The 17,287-nt window shown below is 35.2% G+C and overlaps 2 protein-coding genes across 4 annotated transcripts; both read right to left on the minus strand.

The window, feature by feature from the left end:
• Window positions 1–1,288: 1,288 nt before the first annotated feature.
• Window positions 1,289–4,967, minus strand: LOC126612251 (equilibrative nucleotide transporter 3-like). Of its 3 annotated transcripts, XM_050280628.1 has the most exons (11): window positions 4,798–4,967; window positions 4,505–4,708; window positions 3,761–3,827; window positions 3,536–3,640; window positions 3,219–3,374; window positions 2,971–3,114; window positions 2,755–2,860; window positions 2,477–2,652; window positions 2,224–2,384; window positions 1,619–1,877; window positions 1,289–1,536 (listed from the first exon to the last, which is right to left on the minus strand). In XM_050280628.1, the coding sequence occupies exons 3-11, from the start codon at window positions 3,800–3,802 to the stop codon at window positions 1,429–1,431; spliced, it is 1,257 nt and encodes a 418-aa protein (XP_050136585.1). In that variant the 5' UTR covers window positions 3,803–3,827; window positions 4,505–4,708; window positions 4,798–4,967; the 3' UTR covers window positions 1,289–1,428. The 3 variants fall into 3 exon arrangements, with proteins under 3 accessions (XP_050136585.1, XP_050136583.1, XP_050136584.1); XM_050280626.1 differs by having other exon boundaries at window positions 2,477–2,860; XM_050280627.1 differs by having other exon boundaries at window positions 2,477–2,860; window positions 3,761–3,842.
• A 2,268-nt stretch (window positions 4,968–7,235) lies between these two features.
• On the minus strand, window positions 7,236–9,806 carry LOC126612173 (cytochrome b6-f complex iron-sulfur subunit, chloroplastic-like). Its single transcript, XM_050280509.1, has 5 exons — window positions 9,640–9,806; window positions 9,234–9,475; window positions 8,323–8,440; window positions 7,909–8,091; window positions 7,236–7,611 (listed from the first exon to the last, which is right to left on the minus strand). The coding sequence occupies exons 1-5, from the start codon at window positions 9,676–9,678 to the stop codon at window positions 7,510–7,512; spliced, it is 684 nt and encodes a 227-aa protein (XP_050136466.1). The 5' UTR covers window positions 9,679–9,806; the 3' UTR covers window positions 7,236–7,509.
• Between the last annotated feature and the right edge of the window lie 7,481 nt (window positions 9,807–17,287).

Genomic DNA, 17,287 nt, shown 5'->3' on the forward strand with positions numbered 1-17,287 from the left:
TAGTGATAGGTTTAAGATACCGCCTCGTTGACATTTCCGTTCTATGCAAGTCTCTTCAAGAAGTCTTGTTTTTGGCCACTAGCATTGCGAAGGCCTAGTCCCTCACGTGAATGGAGGGAAAATAAGGTAAATATGGGTTTAGGACACTGCCTCCTACTTAATCATATTTGTTTTTTTTTTTTTGAGTACATCGATGTTTTTAGACTAAGAAGATTTTTCAGTGTGATCGGTATATGGGGTGGTACACCATGTGTCACTATACAAATGATGAGATATGTGTTCTAAAAAGTTAATAACTTAAAACATAAAATTTTTCACTACTCCTATTAAAACACGTGGTGTACCACTTGTGTTTCTATCACAACTAAAAATTTCTCCAATACTAGGGTGAAAATATTCTTTTTGATTGATTATAAGGAAAACTAATGAAAAAGACTTGAAAACTTTGAGTTTTAATGATAAGAACAAAATAAAGGGTAAAGTGAATAGTAGTACCATGTTTGACTTTTTAGTGTAAAAATATGATTTTTTGTTAAAGTGAACAGTACCGCGGGTTTTTTGTTAAAACTCTTTTGATTATATTCATGGGTAATGGGAATTTCTGGAGTTGCATTAATGGTAAATGATTTGGGGCCCAAGGCTCATTTATAACATAGAAACTCCCCAAAACTGAGGATGTTGGTCGAATAGTAAATGCAAAATTTTGGGCCTAACGGTTTCGGATTATAAAACCCAGGGGCCAGGACACTGTAACTTGAGGAAGTAATAGAAATGGATTAATTAATAAATTGTTTTTGGAATCTGGACTATTAAAATGCAGTTTCACATGTTACAGGGAGCGAATTGCGGATGTATCATTGTCTTGCTCCTCCATTGGATAATTGTTTTTGTGTTCGCATTGAGAATAGTGTTCGTGTTAATTTTGGTTCGGTTTGCTTTGGTTTAGCTTGTTTGGTAAATTTTGCACAAATACTATAAGTTATTTCATCTTTGTGCAATCTCCACTTGCATTAAACATTTCTTAGTTAACCAAACAAACCGCAAATTGTGTGAAATGGCAAATCCATTCACTCTTCTATTGAATAATAGTCATGTGACAAGCACGAGGGTCATTTTCAAGCGTGTTCTCATCAATTCCACGTAATTACGGAGGAAAATTGATTTCTAAAGGGTTTAGTCGCATAGAATGATAAGAGCAGTCTTCCGCTTGTCACATAATAAAAAAGTGAATGAGTTTGACGGAAATCTAAAATTGCACAAAGGTTGAACTAGGGGTTGACATGATCCATATCAAAACATATTTTTATTCCTCATTATTTAATGAATCACCAAACTAAAAGAATTATAAATCCATTATTTTGTCCTGTAAAACTTGACCAACAGAAAATCACAATCTTCAAATCACCTAAGTAGTATCATATCCATCCCTTACCAGCCCTTCCCAATAAGCCACAACCAGTCAAGTGTCACCCCTGCAAATATACCTCCAAGCAAGAACATCACCAGAAGATTTCCCAAAGCATTTTGCTCCGGCCCCTGCAAACCCAAAAAACTCCAATAAGTCTTTGCTTTCAACTCGAAAAAACTGTTAGGTTTTAGTAAATTGAAGTGCACAAACCTTGTAGCCCTTAGGTGCTGAAGTGAGGACGCAGACAGTGAGGTAACCGTTGGTTAAACCTAAGAAGGATGTGAGCATGATCATCCAGCCTTGGTCACCATACTTGGCCGTGAAATAGAAACACGGGACAAGTAAGAAGCGTGAAAGAATCACAATCATGAGCCCTCTGCGCGATTCCATCTTCAGGAATTTCACTAGCGGAATGTATCTTCCGATGAGATCACACACATTGTACATTGTAATCAAAACGAGTGCATACCTGACAAACAAAAGTATGCACACTCATGTAAGCGTACTCTGAGCGGGAAGTGAATGGAACATTAAGGCAAAGGGAAAATTTTAACAATGCCTCTAAACTCAGTTCCCTATTCCAATTTGCCTCTTGAACTTTCAATTTGTTCTGAGGCTCCCTGATCATTTAATAGGTTCCAGTATGCTCCAAATCTGTCGATTTTTTTGTAAACTGAGAGGTACTTTCGTCCATTCAAGGTCGGAAAACTAACGAAAGTTGAGATTGAAAACCGAAAGGAAGACATAAGTTCAGGGAGTATTGGTAAGATCCAAGGCGCAAACATGTCATGTGATAGATTGTGTTCAGTACATACCATGTTCCCAAACTGTGAGATCCAGTGTCTTCTGATAAGAATCCGGGGAAAATTGACAGAGTGAGTGTATAGATTAGAAACATGCCAAGTGCATAATCAATGTTTTGAAGCAACAGCTGTTTGTTCCCAAGTCGGTCAGGTTCTTTTCGATTTTCCTCATCCTGCATCAAATTGCAGCGTTTTTTTTTTGTATAACATTAGAACATGAATGCTTGGGAAACTTTTTAAGCAAGTATTGGACAGAATAACATACTGTTGATTCTGGCAATTTTTGGATGCCACCGGCAGCAAGGTCAGCTGAAACAGTTTTAGATCCTTCGGAAGCTGCCTTTGAGCGATAGTACTTAACAATTGGCAGCTTTGGAAAGGAAAAAGCATAGAGGAAAACGCAGAGAAGCTCGAAGAATGAAGAGATGGCGAAGAACAAAACTGCAGTGGACAGTGAAAAAATAAACAGCCTATAGCTAGAGATCCCAAAGAAAACAGTAAAATGTTCAACAAAATATGAAAAACTGAGAACTTTGAACCTACTGGCTCCCTTTCGAAGACCATTTTGGGAATTCTCAAATGCCGCCTTTGTAATCAGCCTCAAAGCAGAGGTTAGAGCTCCTGATGCAGCCGAACCAGCAAGGAAAGACTGAAAAGTTTGAAACAAGAGAAACTCAGAAACTGATAACAATTTCGAAAACACAAAGGAAAACAAATATTGAGCATCGAACATGAAATTGTGGAAAGAACAATACTGACTTGGATGAGCTCAACTGGCATGAAAGAGAGGTCTCCAACCATTCCACCTTGCACATGAGCATCTGCAATTCCGAAGGCAGCACTAATTGCACAAATTCCGATAAAAGTTCCTAAACCTCCTTTCCCGGATGTAGCTAAATCCAACTGTGCCAGAATCAAGAACATTTTAGAGACTTAACCAATGATAACATTGTGAAATTAAGAAGTATACTGAAAATATAGTCTTTGAAGATTTGAAGGGAACTTACAACGAGCACCAACAAAGAACTTAGGAAAAACAGAATGTATCCTAATAGGTTTCGCTTCCTAGTATTGATCTTCGCCTCATGGTATGACAGTGCAAAGATAGTTAAAAGTGCGAATGGCTGGTATACCAGTGTAAGGACCCTCGAGGGATGGTACCGCTGCACCCGGGAAAAAAAAACTTATGAGGTATTTATCCAACTTCAAAGGTAACAAACTGTCCAAACACACTGCCTACTGTCACATAATTCAGAAGCAAATACAGGAGAGTATGAACTAACAGGAACAGTGAGAACAAAAATTGATTTATTCAGGCAGTTACCGGGAACAAGTTAACATAGTAATCTTGAATTGTGAGCATGCTGTTCCATGAAAAGAGGCATCCATTTCCAAGAAGCCAACACACTAACATTGCAGCATACTTCCCCTACAATTAGAGAACAAATCCATATTAGAAATTGCTCCTACGCTAATTTAAGCGAGGGGGATTCGAACTTGGGTGCAAATTCGTTCTAGCGTAAAGGAAACAAAAGAAAGGGCAACAAACCTCAAGCTGTGGAGGGGGTGCATTCACGTCAATGCTTGCCATGACTGCTTCCTTTCAACCAGCTTCCCTACAAAGCGAACGCCTTTATGGCAAATTAGCACACCAATAGATAATAACCCACATGATTAGAAGCCTTTTTTTGGAAATTATTTATCTGTCACTACAATAATCAGAGTCAACCCCCCTTCAATGAAGAGATTTTTACTCTGCTGGGAACACGAACGGTACACCAAGTATCATAAGACAAATAGTTGAATACTTGAAAAGAAAAATTTTCAACTACTTGTCTTATAACAATTTGTATACCGAATCGTGTTCCCGGCACAGTAAAAAATTTCTCCCTTCAATGATTATGATTTTCTTAGATTCAACCAGACAAGGCATTAGACATTTAAGTACATATATTGTCCATCCTGTATCTATAAATTAGTTCGAACGATAAAAATGAATTGTAGACTTTTAGCCAGAAGATTCATTACAAGATAAAACAACAATGTGCGCATATACGAGTTAGGTTAGTTGAATAGGACGATGTGTCACCACTCCTACACGTTGATGTTCAAACCGTAAATTAGATTAATTTATAATATCGGTTCGCAGGAACAAACAATAAATGATATTCCCAACGTATACAATTTGAATCCTATGATGCAAGAAGAAACAAGACTTTCGTTCATCATTATCTTTCATAAACATGCAAAACCAAAGATTTATCCAAAAAAGGAGAGAGAGATAGAAACTTACTCTTAGAAGAAGGTGGGTAGGATTGGATATGTATGGATTGGACTGTGAGTGTGAGACGACCCCTTTCGATGAAGACTCCAACTTTAGCCGTCAGCTACAGTGCAAACCCAGAAATAAGAACTCGCGGGTGTTTGGTTGCACGCGTAAAACTCAAATCCTATGTTTGTTCAAATTTTTTGTGGCTTTGTGGCATCCGGCGTTGCACTGCATTCAACAAAGTCGTGAGGATTCAGGAATCACAATGAAATAATAATCCAGTTCATTTCAATCCATAAACAAAATCAAATCTCAACCCCTTTTTGTTTCCCCGGAAAACGTCTCAGATTCTCAATAATCGCAACAGAAAATTAAGGAATAAAAGAAAAAAGAAGTGTAAAAGTTTGAATTTGAATAGGACTGGACGTTCATGGCCAGTTGTTTGGGTTTCTATAAAAGGACAGAAAGGAGTGAAACTCTCCTGAAAATGGACCCAAGTGTTAACAATTTAGAGGGTGTTGACTCTGCCGCCACGGCACTTGTTTCTCCCTTGTTGTCACTTCCACGCGTAATACTTTATTTTCTTTATTATTGAATAGATGCTTTATTAGATATCATAAAATAGTAAGGATAGGAAAATCTCTTTAAAACTCAAACGTTAATATTAAAAACTAAAATTACTGTTGCAGTCGTATTTAGAATAAGAATGTGATTGTGTAAATCATAGTAGATATGAGAATGTATCTTATATTCCTATTAGGAGTTGATTACTTATTAAATGTTGTAATCCTAAAGTGAAATGTTTTTACATATCCTACTACTATAAATAAAGGCATAATTGGGTGATACAAACACACCTCACAACTAAACCACTCTCTCCTCTCTCTATTTGCTGCCGGCCCTCTCTCTCTCTAAACCCTAACACTATGTTTGAACGAAGAAATTTAAGATTACTAAGGAATTTTAAAATGACGGAAATTGAAATGAATGGATTTTATTTTCTAGAATTTGTTAATTTTGTTGTTTGGTTAATTTAAAAGAACAATGGAATTGAAAACGAAATTTGTTAATTTTAAACTCTCAATCATAGAAATTGGGAAATGATACCTATTTACATGGAATTTAAACTTGGAAATTGGAGGCCCCAAATTTCAAGTTTTTTTCCACGTAGAAATTCTAAATTTCTATGTTATTAATCCAAACAAGAGAATTTGTGCATGTCAATTTATAAATTCTGACTTTTATCCAAATTTCAAGTTTATTTTCATCATTCAAACATAGTGTAAAGATCATTCAATCAAATAGGCTTACAACAATTACAACTTATTTAAAAGACACGTTGCCTGATTAAATATTATTAGACGTAAACTAAATGTCCTAAAAATAATGAAATACAGTCTTCCAAAAAAAAAGCAAGCCCGAAGAAATAGTGTCGGCCTCGGTAAAAAAAAAAAAAAAAAAAAAAAAAAATCCCAAGAAAATCACTTTTGACAAGACTTCGGGGTAGGAAAAAAAACTCTATGCACCCATGAATTTCAACTTTTATCAACTATTGCATTATTCGACACCACCTTCATCACCTTCACAATTGTAAAGCCAAGCAATACCATCATGGAGAGTAACTCCAAAATTCATTCATAACCTCTCGCTTAGCCGGGATATTTCCTTCTACCATTATGTCTATTCCCACGAGTCATGGCTCAGGTTTCGCTTTGTCTCCCGACTTGCTTCGTGAGGTAATGGAGCTTGACCTGGCACCTGGTCGACATGATCGCGTTTTATCTAAGTAATGATACACTTACTACATGTCGACATGATTCTGTTTTATCTGAGTAAGCTACATATATCACATTTGTATTACCTTTCTTATAAAAATATGACACCAACATACGTAAGTCTCATCTTTATTAGAAAAATGTTGTAGCATTATTGGCTTTATCTATCCCCTATAGTGGGGCAACTTCAAAGTTCAACCATGGCTGCTGATCCTATCAATCAGCTTGCCGACATGGCAAATGACAACAACACTTGGGTCCACATGGATGCTATGGTGGGAGTGCCTGTAGTTGTCCCGAGTTTAGGCACTACTTGAACGGGTTCGAGCGAGTTGACTCGCTGAGTTTGAGTCCACACAAGTGGCTACTCAGTTACTTGGATTGTTGTTGCTTGTGGGTCAGGAGACCCGATTTGTTGGTCAACAGGTTCAGTACGAACCCAGAGTTTTTGAGGAACCAAACCAGTGAGATCCGAGTCAGTGGTGGTGAACTACTATGATTGTCAATTGGGCACTGGCTGGAGTTTCAAGTCACTAAGATTACGGCTCGTGTTACGTAGTTATGGTCGGACGTCCTAATGGCTAAATGTTCGAGGGTTTCGTAAGTTCCGACCCCTGATTTGAAATCGGTGGGCAGGTTGGACAAAGTTATATAGTTGTTCAAAGCTAAGTCGCTATCATGTATGAAGACATAAATTTGGTTAGTGGTGGTGTTCAAGTTGGACAAAGTTATATAGTTGTTCAACATTGTCTGTGTTGCTTCATTTGATTGGTCTAAATTCTGCATCGGGTAAAATTTGAGCTTTTCAAATTGAATCCGTTACTTATATGAATTGTCAAATAATATGGCAATTTGAATCTGGTAATTCAACAAATTATAAATAAATTTTTATGTGACTTAACTTAATGTGACACGTTTGTAGTCAGTGGCAGAGATATAATTTTGCCACGATTAGTGCGCGATAAATAAAGAAGCTCCCATCCTCAAAACCCTTAGAGATCTTAATTCCCATACTCAATGGAACCATCAACTACAAGACAATACAATACAATCCAACAGGTTTTGCAAAAGCCAGTATTAATACATAAAGAACAAAAGATCAGAACATGGCAAAAAATTAGGTCCTCCTTGGACACAAATAAATGCTTCAAATTCAACAAAGAATAACCTTATGACACAGGTTGTTTATGAACGAAGCAAGATATGGTGAAACAATTCAAATTACATATTTTCATAAGTGTGGCTTTGTGATGTTTAAGACCACCATGGATCTTCGCCGGTTCTGAAGTCGGTTTCAACCCATGGAACAAACAGCACCTTCCCATCATCAATATCGGCATGAGCCAACGCCAGAGACTGTTCCAACAAGTAAAATTTCAAAGATTGGTTATTTCAGAAAGGAGATAAAGAGACAGACTTTTATCGTATGTATTATGCAGCATTCGACATAAATTTATGCATATTGCAGTTTGAAAACCATTGTGGACATAGCAATTTTGTATGCTCAGTTAGCCTTCATCATAAAACCAATCACTTTAACGCCTTACTTAGTTACAACCCTACGCTACCAAGCTTGGTACATACTTGGTTAATATATCTTCAAGAAAAAGAATTTAAACTAGCAAGAGTCAATAAAAGTCTAAATGAACTCACCAAAGGAGCAGGTCCTCTGACAACCCTTCCTTGGTCATTGTACTGGGATCCATGGCAGGGGCATATGAACTTGTTCTCCGCCTTGTTAAATGGCACGACACAGCCAAGGTGAGTGCAGACGGCATTGATTCCGTACGTGGCAAGAGTTTTATCTTTCTCCACAACAAGGTATGTAGGATCACCCTGACAAGCACAGCAAACAATCCGAGTTAATTTAATACCTTCTAATAATATATATCCCAAATTTCTCAATTCGATTTTCAGAATGGTTGATCACAACAAAAAGTATCATTAGCTCATAATCCCATAATGCTGCTGATTGTATTGGAAGTCAGACTTGAACTTTTCATACAAATTGAAATGAGGATATGATAATCTAAGATATTGAGTTTCATCAGTGACATGTATCAGTACCTTCAATCCTTGTGTGAGGGTCCTGTCACCAGGGCCATGAGTCTTAAGCCATTCAGCTGCAATCACGTCGTTTCCCAGAGCATCCTTAGCAACTTGACCACCAGAGCCGGAACCGGAGCTATAATGTTTTTCCAATCAATCGTAGCCATATCAAAGAGCTATGGAGAAATTATTTCATGCCAATACACTATTGTGAGTATGATGGCAATTGTGATATAACATGATTGTTCACTCACATCCTAACAAACTCTCACTAATAGAAATCAAGAGTTCTTGTTGAACAGCTCAGTGGTGAAGAAAAAACTCATAGTGTGAGGAGAAAGGAGTTTCTCTCTTGAGTGATGCTATTTAGAAAGTGTCTCAACAAATATTGTTAGTTTGGTGTGTCTAAATAACATTATTGTTTTCTATTTGGTATCAACTTCTAAATGGGGGATCAGTTCAACTTTTAACATTGAAGACGTGGTTCCATATAGAGGTTCTATAACTTCTACTTTGGCTGTAAAACATTTGAAGAAAAATTAGACTTCTTGCAGCTAAGCAAAGCTCAGTCGATATCAGTGGACCAATGAGACTAATAGTTTATGAAATTACATTAACGCAAAAATCAATGAAACCTTTGAAGTGAATCCTAAGCAAGCCGCATTTGGATTGGTCTTAGTGAGTTCAACGGTTCAATATGATATACAAGATATAATCCAAATACAATGAAAAACCCAATAACAAGTACCATCACCAATCAATACAAATACTTAAACGAAAGAAAAGGGCAAAAAGTAGATGTGAGTTATGTTAGTTAACAATTTAACCACGTCTTCGTATATTAGAATTGTTTAAAATATATACACACACACACTTGTTAAACAAAATAGAAAATGGGAAAGGGTAAGGTGGGTAGGAAGAGAACTCACCCAGGTGGAGCAAAGAAAGTGGCATAAGGAACCAGCATGAAGCCACTGGGAAGTGAGATAGCACCCAGAAGAAGCAGATTCATAAGCTTCCTCTTCTCCATGTCTGGCACTCTATCAGCAGAAATACTGGCTGCCTGGCACGTGACTCTCATTCCCTTCCCCTTTCCCATCATCTGTGTCCTCTTGCCCTTCACGGCAAAGCCCTGCGCCGATGAAAACATTGCACTCTTGCTGGAGCATAGCTGAAATAAACAAATAAATAAATCAAACACAACAAAAGATGATTTTTCATTAATTCTGGCCTCAACCCTCCAAACCCACGTCAGGGAAATCAAGTGAAAGAGATCAATCAGTACTAATCAATGGTTAAGTAAGCAATAGGAGAGTTGGTTTTTGGTTTTATTACCTGGGAAGTGGTAGCAGGAGAAAGAGTAGAGGAAGCCATTGGAACGAGATTGCTCGGAGATAAAACTGTTAGCTTCTTTTTTGTATGAAAAATGGTTTTGTAACGACCACAGCCATTGGTGGATAAGGCGCGTGGCCAATAGGGAGCCACATAACCACATGTTCATGATCAAGAATTTTCATTTTTCCCCTCCTCTCTATACAATAAACTTTCAAATAAAATAAATTGACGACTCTTTTGAAAAATCAAAAAACAACAATGATGGGCTGACTTACCCAAGATTGGGATGGGCTATAAATATATTTGTCAACAAAGATTGTGAATTGTAGTATTGGGCCATTAGTGGTTTGGCTTTGGGCTTTTCCCTGAGAACGGAAAATTTTCTTAAAAGTTTCGGAGTATGGTGGCAATGGGGTCATGTTTGAGTTTAACCATTTATGTTCGTGTTGCGTTCTCGATGGATGCAGTCACATTATAACCATATATCTTCACTGTGTAATTAGTTAGATTTTTTCCACTTAAGCAGTCGCAATCGTTAATTTGGTTGCCAAAGCAAATATACCAACTTGTGTGAAAGACAATCGATTAATAGTGTTTGAGAAATAATAGAAATCAAATAAGAATTCAAACGCATGAAGACATAAAACTGAAGCTGAACCTAGTTGTTGGAAGTTGTTATTGGGATAATGGGACTAGTAGCAAAAATTATATGGAGTTGTTGGGGTTATGTCAACCCATTGACCACCCCTTCCCTCCGCTGCTGATGCAAATGATGTGAAAATACTGACAATAACTAATTTTAATCATCTAAAATTGAAAAAAAGTTACCATTTTGTTAATATAATATTTGTCGAACAGTTTTAATCGTGTTTCGTGGCATGCACACAATGATTCCTACATTTGTGCACATTTGAAGTCATTAGAATATGTTGTGCCCTAAATTGCTACTCATTCACGACTTAATTATCGTATCAAGAAAAGAGTAATTTATTTGACAACAGAAAATTTGAATAGGGATTAATTTTCTGCTTAAAGACAACTTTTGTTGTGGTAGTGTGAGTGACAATGTTAGATCACTATCACCATTTCATGATTTCACATAAACCATAAGTCAAACACCAAATAGACAATTCAGCTAATCCCCCTTTTTTCTCACTACCCACCCTTTGAATCCTTTGACAATAAGGTAAGAGCAATGTTCAATTATCTTCAACTTCCACTTGAAATTCTGGGCTTGCATGCCCTCCTTTATCCTAGTTTATTGAACCCAAGTTTTGACATTCTTTCCTCTCCCTGTCCCTCTTACACTCACTCATATACTCCCCTTGCAAGTTGATCTTAGGTAAAAACACAAATACAACTAATCATAATCCTAAAAACAATCTCAGCTTTTGCTTCTAGCATTATTTTCTTTTACCATATGATTATAAGGAAATTTTTACCATATGTTATATATCTCAAATCCCTAGTACTGCTACTTCATCATGATTTTTTTTCCACAGTCTACAGCCGAGCACCGTAGGGAAAAACTTTTGGTGCACTGGTCTCCAGAAGCTAATTAAGCTAGTCCTTTGGCAATGAGTATGGACTTGGAATTGGATCCACTCTGGACCTTAGTGTCCGGAGTCTTGGGATCAAATTATCTGGGCCGCTAATTGGTGTGTAAAAGAATTCAGAACCGTTGGTTTTGTGCGGTGGACCAAGAAAATAAGTTAATGATGACCGTTGGATTGAATTTGTGCGGTCCAGATGAATTGATCTCTAGACTTCGGACAATAAGGTCTAGAGCGGATAAATGAAAGAGTTATAACTTATACGAACAAGAGTCTTTCTTATCTTGAAGAGTATGGATTATGAATTGAATTAGTGAGACAACTACATGTATACGTAAAGTTACCATTGGATTGTGATCAACGGTAGTCTACAGCCTTTAATCTTAATATTTAAATACTAATGTGTGTGAGATAAGGAGTCTTTCATCTCTCCCAAACTGTTTTCGTGGTAGGTTAGCATGCAGTACTGCCAATGAATTCTCCAGAGAAAGATAAATCATTGAGTATAACTAGGTTTTCACTTTTGTCCCAAAGTAGAACAAGGTCCACTTCGCCTGTCTCCACCATGAATTTGCAAATCCAAAAAAATAATATATTAATGATGATGTTATCTGCATAGGGTAATGGCGTGAAACACACACATCATATGGTTCCACCTCTCTCTCTCTCTCTCTCTCTCTCCCCCTCAATATCTCTCCAAGCGTGCAATCTCAACCTGTTCACTCTCTATCACTCTCAAATCTCATCCTTTTACCAAAACTCCATTAACAATTTACTTAATAATCAATCAATCTTCTTTTAAATCTTATTTATATATATACATTGTTAAAGGTTCAATAGTTCACGGGCTACTGCTAATTAATGTTGATATTATTTCCATTTTAATATGTGCAATCCAGTGAGCGTGAATTTTTATACAACAAATCTCGATAAAACTAGTGTAAAACCATTCAATTCAATTAGTAATTCAGTTAAGTTTTGAGTGTGAAACATACTTCAACATACACCTAGCTCTAAAAGTATTTAAAGAGACCTTATATTGTATACTCTATGTATTGGTCTTCCAAGGATTAAGAAAGAATAGTTCTTTGTATTTTCTTTTGCTTTCTCTTGCACCAATGTTGAGAAACTAAAGAGAATCCATTGTCTTTGTCAAAGATGAAGACACCCAACAAAGTAAAAGAAAGTAGGAAGAAAAGAAAAAAATATGTAAGGTACCCGTATCAATGATTAAAAGTAGGGTTTCGAGATGGAGCAAGCTTGAAGCAACCAAAAAACAATGGAACGTTCTTCAAAGCAATTAGCCAGGCATTTCGATTCAAGTGATAAAACAAACAAACACTAAATTAAAATTTATTTGGTTTCTTCTGGTATCCCAAAATTTTTGTCTCCCAACTAACAAGAAATTAAGATCGATTTTAGTTTCCTATTCCTTATGTATGCCTTGCGGAATGACTCACAAGTAGAATCCTATGGTAAGGTCGTTACTCTGTTACCCTTGTAGAATAATTAAAGGACAAAAAATGGTTTAAAATGTGGATGGTATTTGTAAATCATGTGAAATTGATATCCTTTTTCATGCAATCAACGGTGGCATACGATAACATGGATTCTTAGAAGTTGAATTTGACTATTGTTTTGGAATACCTGTGGTTGATGGTATCGCATTATTATATTTAGGGTGGTGCTATCTACATATCATTTTTACTTCTCACATAGTTTTTTTAATTTCTAGCTGTTTGATCAAATGAATTGAAGAAGATCAACGAACAAAAATTAACAAGGATGTGTGGAAAGTAAAAGAAACATGTGAATAACACTCCTATATTTCATTCTAAATTTTGTCTATTATTACTCTTTTCGTGCTCCGCGTAAAAAAGTGCTACAATTGGTTTGGCATCAATCTATTCAACCACATATATAAGAATTTAGTAGCTTAAAAACATGGGCGATTGTTAACTGGTAATTTATTATAGCGCTGGTGTCCGTTTGAAAGCTTTGGTCCTTAGTTACTTGCAATATATTTGGTGGCTTTGGCACGAAGAGAATCATAAAAAGTTTCTATGTATGTCGTTTACCTTCTATTAGCTCGGTCTGTGGATGTCCTATTGTTTCTCAAAGTTTTTTGCGCAAATTGTTGATAATTCGTTTGCGCTTCTGTTTTTAACACATTTTCAAGGAAGAAAATTTTGACGGATTCTTTTGCTAATTTTGGTGCAATAAATAGTAGTTTTATGTGGTGGGACTTGGTACCTAATTTTGCAAAGGCATCATACATATATAAAAGAGACAGCGTTGGACTTCTTTTTCCATTCGAGGTAATCTTTTTCAGATATGGTTTGTAGATTGTGGCTTGGTTGCAGTTATTTTTAAGTTTTGTTTTAGAGGGGTTTTGGTCCTTTGTAACCCCCTCTCCCCTCTTTTCTCTTATTCATTTTCTTCAAGTTTTAGGAGGGTTGAGTTTTTGTTTCCTTCTCGTTGCTTGTATTACGAAGTATAAGATTTGTATTCCTCCTGGCTAAATATAACTTTTATTTTTTATATCAATAAATTTTTCACGTAACATGTTTAAAAAAAAGTCTAAAATATTATATATTTAACAAAATTTGGCACAAATATGGTCCTGCCTTACAACTGTACTGGTGCAACTATGATCCTTTTTTGCAGCAAGGTCAGAGACGTTGATGTTAAATATTTCAGTCAAATCATTTTTATTTTGGTATAATGAAACACTTACAAGAGCTACTTCGAGGTAACGTTTAACATGATACACTTGTACCCTCGGAACTTTAACATGAAGGTAGTGAGTTGGAGTTCACAGATCATACGTCCTACTATTGATTACAATATCAAGATTTTAGAGAAACAGATAAGTGATTCACAACTAAAATTATTAATATTGTCTTGCATTTTACATCTGTAGGGCACGTGTGGAGGTTTTATCCCCAAAAGTCTAGGTAAAATTAAAAGTGGAACTGCACAGTATAAGTTATATAATTTTGTCTTTTTCTTTTTCAGTTGTTAAATTCTTGTATTCTTCAACAAGTTTACAAATGGTTAGATGACGCTTCACCGCAGCAGCGAAAAGTAATTATGCTTATACACTTTAGTGCGAATTCAATCCCCATCGATATTTCCTAACAACTAACAATTTAACCCACTAATATTATCGTTTGTCAAAAATAAAAATTACAAATAAATTATAAGTTCATCATCATTGACTTGAACACAAAATCACACGGCCTAAACATGACGCCACATAACTTTATTTTCACACCTGTAAGAAATTAATACAAGTACTGATGAACGCCATGATCGATGACCCAAATTCAAGACAGATGATCAGAGAAAAAAGGAGTAATTAAATTTCTAAGGACATATTTGTAACCAAAAAAAAAAATTTCAAAGGACGATCCGTAAAATAATTGAGTGGCATGATGGCAAACTATTATTATGTAATATTACCGACTAAATAGTAATTATGATGCAGCTGGGTTGCATTGCATCTTCTTGAAAATGTAATGTTAAGAAAACTAAATTTGTAGAAATTTTTTTGTAAATTAAATAACGAAAGTTGATAATTGAATTATTACTTATGTGTTGATGAGAGTACTTATTTCTTATTGATGACATATCATTTAATTTGTAAATTTAATCTACTTAACATTATCTCTTATTGAAAAGCACATTGTTTCATTTTGTATTTTTAATTTTTTTTCTTTTCATTTATACTAGAATGGCACGTTGCCAATGACACATGCCAAACGAATTTATTTAGATTTGGTTAATCTCAAATTTTATTAATTATATACGACTCCAAGACTACATGATGTCTTGATGATCTTCAACAATGTCAAGATCTATCTCAAAGTCATCTATCAAGTCCTTATTCTTTATATACAATATAATTAAGGTTAATTAATTAAAATTATTACATTAATTGATGACTTTTTGGTTAATTATATATTGAAAGGAACAAGAGGGCTCCACGTGGATTTCAAGATCAAAAGCGATAGGTCAAAGTATTAATTTGGATTGGTGAATAATTTCAAAAGTAGGTGCGTTTGAGAATGTGGGGGCCTTTTTCACTCAACTAATGTTTGGCTTTTGAGAGAGACTTATTACTGCTCTGTTCTGGTTAGGGTTTTTGGCTGATGATCCACCGGGGGATAGAGTGCTTTGGGTTATAGTCCATCCCACGCAGTAAAAAGGGACTACGATTTCGGCTTTCCGCTATAGCTGTTAGGAGACATAACATCTATATCAAAACAAGACTTTTATTTAGAAAGTTCTTAATGATCAATTGTCCATTGTGTCTGTCATACACTAAAATAAAATATACTGAATAAAATCAGTATTTTTAGTATTACTCTCACCCTAAGCTCTAATTATACTAATTAAATATTTGTATAATTAAGAAACATCAAGCATGCACAGCTAATGACATGCATGTGGTTATGTGATTGTGTAAGTAAATATATTATAGGGAGTTTTAACGAAATATTTTCGATACTGTTTACTTTTAACGAAAATAATATTTTTACTTTAAAAAGTCACTTATGGTACTATTTACTTACATCACATTTCTGTCATTTTGATTGAAACTCAAAGTTTTCAAGTAATTTTCATTAATTTTCCTTATATTATATGCACAGACTTGAGTAGGATATGTGCATTAATGTATACGTACTGCATAATTTTGCTAGATTATTAGATGAATTTAAAAATAATTATAAAAATGAAACTGTCCTTAACACTCGATAATTACAACCCTCCATTTACTTGTTCTCTCTTATATTTTACATGTTTGGAGTACATGATAACTTTTTTAGAATGTTGGTTAACAACTCCTTTAGAAAAATGATTTGTTGGAGCATCCCCAATGGGGACTTTATTCTTCATGAGGCTACTATATTTCAAGCCTCAATGAGAAATTTTATCCCCAATGAGTCGGAAAATGGGGCTAAATCTATCACTGGAGCTAGCAACTTCCTTTCTTGGGTAGCATAAAATTGGGTTACATCTAGCCCCAAAAAGTTGTGGGTCCCACAAAAAAGTAGCAACTCATGTGAGAAAAATCCTATCACTCTCCCTCTACTTGTGAATACACTTATACTCTTTTTTTTTTTTTAATTCTTTCTTCTTTTTTTTACATAATTTTCTTGCAATTTGGCTAATTAATGATTGTTTTAAATTCCATAAAAATTAAAATTTTCAAATCGATTTAACACTCATTGGCATTGTGGGTGAAATTTTCAAACAAACTTTTTCAAAATTTTATGATACTAATATACCAATTGGTGTTAGGTAAATTGTTGTGTTGTACGTGAAAATCAAATTATTTCAGTGTGGGTTTGTATCTTTCAACAGATAAGATTGACATAAGAGAATCTAATCTAACGAACAGTTCATAAATGATGAAATCTAACTTTGTCGCAATTTGAACTTTTTTAGGTTGAAAGGTTCATAAAAAAAAAGTTTAAGATAGCATGTCCAAAAATCAACTTAAGAAAAATTAATAAAAAACAAATTATCGCATAATCAAATTACTAAATAAATAAATATATATAGCCCCAAATATAGCCCATCATTGGGAGAGATATAGCCTCTCATTGGGAGAGATTCTTTTATAAAGCATCAAAGATTCCTCGAAGTTCTAAAATAGACTATATCCATCATTTTTTCAGCCCTATATAAAGCCTCTCATTGGAAATGCTCTTAGACCATGAACTCATGGTATGGCTGTATGAATTAATGCATGAACCATTGGTGCATGTGTATGTTTGGTATTTAAAGTACCATGCACGGTGCCCCTTGAATGATTGTTTTATATTATATATTGGGTAATGCTAGAGAGATTAAGTTTTTAAATCAAATTTTGTAAACGAAATATGTGATTGTTGATGGTTAAGTTATTAATTAAGTGTTAATTAACGTATTTATTTCCTATTTGTGACACATCATTTGATGTGCAAGTTTAATCTAAAATTTTGAACTGCCTAACATTACCCTTCAATTATGATTCCCTATTTGAGTATTTTTCGTCGGCAAAAGTTAATCACCAAACCGTAAGGAAATTAAGTAAGCAGTACTTG

This window comes from Malus sylvestris, chromosome 17, assembly GCF_916048215.2.
Source record: "Malus sylvestris chromosome 17, drMalSylv7.2, whole genome shotgun sequence".
Lineage (NCBI taxonomy): Eukaryota > Viridiplantae > Streptophyta > Magnoliopsida > Rosales > Rosaceae > Malus > Malus sylvestris.